Source organism: Corvus brachyrhynchos, unplaced genomic scaffold, assembly GCF_000691975.1.
Source record: "Corvus brachyrhynchos isolate BGI_N302 unplaced genomic scaffold, ASM69197v1 scaffold202, whole genome shotgun sequence".
Taxonomy (NCBI): domain Eukaryota; kingdom Metazoa; phylum Chordata; class Aves; order Passeriformes; family Corvidae; genus Corvus; species Corvus brachyrhynchos.
Genome location: NW_008238132.1, coordinates 7,131,801 through 7,139,547, shown reverse-complemented (window position 1 = coordinate 7,139,547; position 7,747 = coordinate 7,131,801). Strand labels below are relative to the sequence as shown.

At 42.9% G+C, this 7,747-nt stretch overlaps 2 protein-coding genes across 2 annotated transcripts in view; one reads left to right on the top strand and one right to left on the bottom strand.

Annotated features, from left to right (window-relative positions):
- The window catches only part of TRIM13 (tripartite motif containing 13), a 12,742-nt gene extending 6,864 nt beyond the window's left edge, over positions 1 to 5,878 (bottom strand). The window contains exon 1 of the mRNA XM_008633187.2: positions 5,537 to 5,878. The gene's annotated coding sequence lies outside the window, so the exon portion shown is untranslated. The remainder of the gene's footprint in view (positions 1 to 5,536) is intronic.
- The window catches only part of SPRYD7 (SPRY domain containing 7), a 17,534-nt gene continuing 10,106 nt past the window's right edge, over positions 320 to 7,747 (top strand). Inside the window, exons 1-3 of the mRNA XM_017733664.1 lie at positions 320 to 390; positions 2,180 to 2,387; positions 3,530 to 3,596. Of these exons, the coding sequence (XP_017589153.1) occupies positions 320 to 390; positions 2,180 to 2,387; positions 3,530 to 3,596 (346 nt within the window). The remainder of the gene's footprint in view (positions 391 to 2,179; positions 2,388 to 3,529; positions 3,597 to 7,747) is intronic.

The window sequence follows — 7,747 nt, the reverse complement described above, 5'->3', positions numbered from 1 at the left end:
CGTGCCTGTGAGCGGCCAGGAAAGCCTCCGGGGCTGGTGGGAGAGAGAGCCGGCGGTGGATGCTGCTTGCCTAAGGCGGCGGCCGAGATATATACGGGTTTCTGTTGTTTGTTAACTCTGATAAATTACACTTGAGCCTACAGCTCACAGGCGCACGTTGCACAGCCTGAGGAGGGGCGCTGCAGGGTGGTAATCCTGCTGGGCATCTGCCACCTTCCGAAAGCAGTTATTTAAAAAAATAACATAATTTGAGACAGATAACATTATGTGCTTCATAAAAGGATGGCAACTCGTTCCTATTTGCTTTAACGCACTGGTTATGCCGTTTCCTGCTGGTGAATCTCTTGGGAGAGTTAACGAGGCCTGCAAAACCTATGCAGGTTTTCTGCAGTAACACTGACTAGTCCCAGGGAGATGGAGCAAAAGAGATCCCATGTCCATTTGAAAGAACATTATAGTTACAGGACTATGAAACAGTCTGGAACTGCTGAGACGTCAGAGGACCTTTGTGTTGGGTATCTCTTTTGCAGTTCTGTTCGTTCTGTCAACAGAAGAGGTCTCATATCAAAGTTAAACTGAACTTACTGTCGAGTTAGACTTTGTGAAATACTACATCAAAAGTTGTTCCCAAATGTACATACTCTGCCTCCTGCATCCCTTCATTCCCCTATTCCATATCCACTGCAGTCACATCACTCATCAGCACAGGGGAGACTATTCACCTTCAGGACTACCCACACAAGGAACATCACAAATCACAAGAAAAAATCACAAAAAATATATGAAGCTCCCTCACACATGTGACTTATTTCTTCTGATTATTTAGGAATCCGGATCTTAAAAGCCAGTCAATAACATGCCAAGGTTATGCCTTCCCAATTCACTGCAGTCAGTTACTCCTCACTTTCTCTCCTTGCTGCCCCACCCAAGTTGGCCTGCCTGCTCAGCTGAACTTTATGGGAACAGTTTGACCAAAGACAAGCATTTTTGAAAATCCCTTTCAGAGTGCTCACACACTGGAGCATTTCTTCCACTATCTACTGGAGAACAGCCCCAGGAGGTAGAGTTGCTGCACAAAACAACCAAGACCTTCAGATGTATTTCAACACCTTGCTTGTTTCTTCTTAGTTGTCTAGTATCTCATTTGCTGTTTATTAGAAACAAGTAATTCCAGGTAGTTTCCCTCAGCCACCTAAACTGCTTTCAAGTGGTATCCCAAAGCTTGTGCATTTATATTTGGAGTACTCCTTGTCTACACTCTCCCAACAGCCTTTTATATCAAGAATTTCTGGGTCCTATTCATCTTCTCTGTCATTTTTTAGTTAAAGATTAACAACAACATGGCATTTTAGATTTCTCACTCATTATTTTCAAATATTTCTCATATAACTTTTTTCCTGATATATTTTTAGAGTACATTTTATTCTCTATTAATTCTTTGGGCTGGTCCTACTCTGTCTCCTTATAAGTGAAGAAGGAGCTGTATGGGTGGAAGAGTGGTTGCCTGCCCACCTGGGATAATGCCTCTTCATTAGGTCCACCTGAAAATGTTCTTGTCCCTCCTTGCCTTTGATTTCTTCTGTCAAAGATGAAAGCTTAAACTTCTGGGTAAACACACCGCAGAATTTCCGTGCTTGGTGCATAGAAACACTGCCTAGCCAGCATTGTACTTAAGTGTCCCATGGCTGTCCTAAGCATGATCAAAAAGAATTTGGGCACTCTTCTACTTCTTATCTGACTGATAGAGTCGCACACAACTGTTTTGCACACATACGAGTCCATCCTTCTATACTTTTTAACTCTGCTTCAATAGCAGCACTTTCAGTAGCAGTTTGTTTATGAGCTTGCATTCCTGTTTTTTAGCACAGTGTCTTCCCAAGGCAGCATCAAAGACCAGTTGTTGAAGCTTCAGAGAAAAACTCTGGCTGATGGAAAAGAATATTTGTAGATCTGTGGAGTAATAGATAAACAAAGCCAAGGGAAATCTAGGCTCAAAGGAAAGGCCCAGCTTGAAAGGAGGTGTTGGGATAAATGCCACTTAGTTATGGAAGGGTTGAAAATACAGGGGTAGAAATTTGGAAGGAATTATATGATAGCGACAATTTCCAGATTTTCAACACAAGCACCACGTTTGTTGTAAGACAAAGGGCAGTCACCTACTGTCATGTTTAAACTACAGAGAGAACCCAGATCATGGCTCTTGTAACAAGAACTATGCCAGAAGATTTCTGAGACTGAAGCTCTGCATTGTGGTTCAGTCAGCGACCTCAGAGCTGACAGCTACTACTCTCCTTGCCTGTCCCAGCTCTGCCAGCCTCTGCAGATGCCGTCCTGAGCTGACTCCACCCACTCAGCCAGCAGAACGCTATTCCCTTTTCTTTGCCGAGGTGAGTTTTGTGCTGATTCAACAAGTTAAATCAGTCCAATGCAAGATTAGACAATCACCAGGTCTAACATCAGAAGAGTGAGGAAAAGAGGAACAAGATTTTTCTCATTCAGTGGAAGCAAGCCATTAACGTGACTCAAGCTGCAACAGGTAACTCTACCTTGACAGGCAGATTCTCAGGGGGTTAAGCCAAGATGAGACTGCGCTACTGGCAAAAGTGATCATTCCATCCTTCCCCCTTTCCTTAGTCATGCTTTCCTCATGCCTCCTCTCTGCTGGCTCTGACATTCATGCAGCCACATGTTAGGCTAGATCGGCCTGCCAACAGAGCTGAAAGCTTACAAAAAAAAAAAAAGTTTCCTGCAGAATCAATTCTGGCAGCCAGCTGATCCTGCAGCCGAACAAACACCAGTGCCAGGATGAGCCAGTGAGAGGGCCTGTTTTGGTGGCAGCCTACACACACGTCAGCATAAACCAGAAGTGCCCCCACAGGCCGTAATTTCACAAATGCTTCCAGCCAGCTATTGCCAGCACTGCTGCCAAAAGTAACACAGCCTTGCCCTCGGCCACACCAGCTGCTCATTCCAGGCTCCAGGCACCCGCTGTGCTGTGCTGGAGAACTGATTGATAAATGTAGCTGGAGTTAAAAGCAGCATTTTTTTTTTTCCTCCCAAATTTGTATTCCCCATCAGTAAAGCACCTCTGAACCAAAGACCTGTTGGATTGTAATTGTCTCCTGGGTGAAACTCCAGGGAAAAGAGGTGAGTTGAGGGCATTTTACAGTCTTATCCTTGGCTGCAAACTTGCCTTCCCACTAAGGCTAAGGCTTCACATCCCATTACAGAGGTGTCAGAGCATACACAGAGTACACTCCAGCTTCAGGACAGAGTCTTCTTGGAGGACTCTGCTTTACTTCAGCTGTGCTGGGGTGAGCATACTCTCAATCTGAGGTGGATAATGTAGTCACTGTGGGGACCTAAATACGGACATAAATCTGCAAGAGCTTAGAGCAACTTGATAAGAAGACACTGTAAGATAACACAAATAAATAAATTATTCAAAACAGCTCTGCGTATCAAACACCTTACTGATGTATAAATGTTTCACAACTATATTGTATCTGACTACATTTCTTTTCAACAGATACATCTGGACTACATTCAACATTCCAAACAAGGGATCAGAGAAAGCAGTTTTTGTTCCATAAAAGGTACTTTTAATATGGATTGTAGAAATACCAGGCATTAAAAATCCATGAAGGATCATCAGCGATTGAAATGATCAACTGCTGTTTTGAGGTCTGAATTTCAGAGACTGCCTTGATATCTGCAGGGTCTCTGGTGACTCTTTTAGCAGTACTGAAAAGCTCTGTAGTTTTGCATACAGAACTTTGACCCACACAGTTAACTAATATTCAGCACTTTGCCAGATTTTTCTGCAGAGGGACGTGGGGGGGAATTGATGATGAATTCAGTCAGCTCCTTAGCGAAATCCTATTTATTTACAAAGAATGTACAGCCATGTCCCATTTCCTTGCACGCAGAGGAAGCAAATGGGAGGGAGAACTGTGCAGCAGTCCAAGTTTGCTGCTCCAGCCAGGATGCTTGCCCAGAAGAAGCTGTCCCTTGGCTTTTTCTCAGGGCCATACACCACTGCTTCTCCCACTGTCTGCTGGCTCTTGCATGGTGTTTCCGGTCCCAGACATGCACACAGGCAAACACAGCTGCAACCAATCTGTTCTCTTGCTGCAGCATTCGCAAGCAGTCCCTAGAAAAGTCTCCCTGCCTTTCCCCAAATTTGTGCTTGCTCATGCAAGTTAGCTCATCTTAGCACTTGGCCATGCAGCTCTATGCCACGGGCAGCAGCTTCTAGTTTTTAGCTATATTATGCCATAAAAAAACTTAATTGCTCCTTCCTGAACAAAGCATGGCCAGCATGCCTGTCAGTTTTAATGAGGTTTGGAACTGCCTATAGATCAAAGCTCTTCTCCAGTGGGTTTTGCCTGTATTGCATAAAAAGGAAAGGAGAAGTGACCTCCAAAGCAAACAGAACAACAAGGAACAAAATTAATTTCCATATGTAATTTCTTCTATGATTTGGCAAGCATCAGATTAACTGTGTAAAACAGAGGACTTCCTACAGAATGTTAATCCTCACAAGAACTACATTATGGTGAAGATTTCAAAAGTACAAGCACAACCTGTTTTTCATCTGAGACCTTGTCTGTATCATCTTCCAAACCACAGGCCTGACCCTGGGAGTGGAAGGAGTGCTTTCAATAAACAAACCTTGATTTTCCAGTCCTGCACCATCATTTACTTCTGTGCAAGTTGCATGGAGACATTGCTAAATCCATTCCAACACACATAATAACTACTTTTTTTCATTAGTTTTCACAGGTGTAAATGCCTGCACAAAGCATGTGGCAGCAGAGAAGCAAGTCCGATTGGTTTTTACTAGCAGGACAAAGAGGAATTATTTTCCTGAGAACTGATTAGTCACGTATTACATTGTTGTAATGCATGCTGCCACAATGGGAGAGAGCTGCCCTCTCCTGCAAATTTGGCATATCAGGGAACCTTTCTGAAACATACTTGTTTGAAGCCAGTAGATGTACTTTGCAGAGCTAATGAGAGACAGTTGTATTTTGTGAATGAAGCTCTAAGCCAGAGAATGAAACAAGTCAATGACCGTCATTTTCCTTCAGCAGGTCCTCCAAATAAGTCTGCATTTGTGAAATGAATGGGAGTGGTCCTGTTCTACTAGCATGGTTCCCAGACAAAATGTCTCTGCTGCTACTGTTCAAGGAAATAAAACGCTGCAAGCAGCAAACATGTCTAGGCATGCTGAGCATAATTTTGCTTCCAGTGTGGGAGGGTCCAAAATACTTGGCCTCCCCAGTGAAAGAAATGAACATTCAAGGAAGGCAGAAGCTGAATTAACCCATGATTACCAAGCACAATTATACTTCTAAATATTGAAGGCAAGATCTTAATTTCCTTGGGGCAGTTCTTTGTGGACTGTAAAGCTTTTGGTGTTCACACACTCTCTAAGCAGGCTGACAAGCACATTTACAAATACAGTACTATCCTGCTGCAATTTTTTACCTCATCCTTCAAGAAAGGCATATGAACAAGCCACATTTCTTACCAGCTGACTTTTGCCTGACTTCCACCACACCAGGGTAGTTTCTGCTTGACTGTGTCCGGCGCCAGAGTCTTCACTCAGGGTACACGAACATCTCTGCCACTGTTCCTGCACATCGTGACATCAATCTGCCACCAGCCGCTGCCAGGGTGCTCAGGAGCTGGGCTCTGCATCGGCAGGGAGACAGGATGGGCGCAAGGATGAGTTGGTGCCTGAGGCTTCCTGCCTGCCAAGCACACAGGCACTGGAATCAACGTGCTCCAAAGCAGCACTGGCAACTTTTCCAAGCTGCAGCGTGTACTTTGCCGCACAAGGGCTGCAGTCTGCTGGCCTGTAAAACCAGCCTCTCCAGTTAAGGAAGTAGTGGAGCAGGAAACTGGCAGGGAGGCACAGCCAGACGCTGCTCCCCAAAGCTTCATCCCCTTGAGTCTAACAGATTTGGCAATGCTGACTTCATGTGGTGAGATGAGTTTGTATTCCCAGTGCTTACTTTGGAGAAGAAAGAATATAGTGGGGCACAGAGAAAAACATGGGACAGGGAGTCATTTGGAGCTTGAGTCTAAGTTTTCTTTTTCTTTTTTTTTCTTTTTAAAAGTATATTAACATTTATCTTTTAGCATTTACAGTAACAAACCCACAGGCAATAAAAATCCCACAGTGACTTAAATGAGACTAAATTTGTGAACAACGAGCTACCAATGAGAATCCTGATGCCCTCCATACAAAATAAATAAACATCAGTTTCCACCTAATATTTACTTCTTGGAAGTTCAAGACTAATCCCATTTGGCATATTTTAAGGAAGTGAGCTCTTGACCCCAAATGTTTATGGGCTGTAACAGTACGTCCAATAAAAAAAAGGAAGCACATTTTAAAGCTGCTCTTAAAGTCAGATTGGTTTTAGGCACAATTTTTACAAAGACAGCACTTCACCTCATGTTTCAAGTAAAAGGGGTAAGTGTGACTGATACAGCCCATCCAGACCAGATATTTCTGGCTATGGAAGTTTCTTTTAACAAGAATTTTTGAATATCTGTATTAACCCCCTGGCCCCCACAAGACAGATAACATAGTACCACAAGGGTTACATTACTTACATCATACTTCATACTGTAATAAAACGTTAAGGGAGCATTCTAGGTGAAATGCCACAAAATAATACACCAACTGAAAATAATGAGAAACAGCAATTTAATCCCAAACTAGTTTGGAGAAAAATAAGCCTTCAGATGCAAGTAATTAAGTTACCTGCTGTCTACAAAACATTTTAGATCAGCAGCCCATGGCACAATGTTTATTTGATATTTTTCTGTAGATAAATAAAAATGTGAAGTGGGCACAGGTCGGCTTCTATCGTCATGTTATCAATATTTACTGTGTTTGTTGGAGTGCAGTTTGTGGGTCCTGCTCCAGATGCTGTGTGTGTCGTACCAATGCAGAAATAGACATAGAAATGCTTGTGTAACCCAAAGGCCACAAGTCGTGTTACAGCTTTTTTAATTACATGGTACTCTGCCTCTGTGAAAGGGACACAAAGCTAGCCCCAAACTGTGCTTTGCAAAACAAAATGAGAAGTGCAATGATAGCACACAGGCTTTTCACTGTAGCGGTCTTTGCAGTTGAGGTTAACTGAGTAAATTAGGAGAGGTTTTGAACACATGAAGAAGCACTCCAGAAGCAAAGAGTACTTCTTCAAACACTCAGGGTCAAGACTTGTAGCTGGACAGGTCTGGAAAATGAGGAGAAAGGGCAATACACGGCCTGCCAGGCCCGGCTATGTGAATTTTTCATTTCAGTGAGCCCTGCCCGAGTTTTCCAAGAATTAACAAAGAAAAATGTAGATGGGAAAAAAAAAAAAAAAAAATAAATAAAATAAACGGGGTTCTTGTTACTTGGCACCAGGAATAACTGAGCAGTAAATTTCCAAGGAGTGGAAATTTACCCTTCTTAAGTGTGAGGTTCGTTGATGACATAGCTAACACCTGCCCATCATGATCAGTGTCCTTTTTATACATATATATGTATGTATACATGAATTATCCTTTCTATGCATGTATATACGTACAAAACGTCCTTCAGGACGGCCTCACGCCACCGCGAAAACTGCGGAAAAAGAGCAGCAGGGGTTGCACTCGTTGTCCATTAGATTTTAATTTCCAGAGGAAAGATGGGGCGTTAATGCTGTTGCTTTTAAAATTTTTATTTTATTTGACT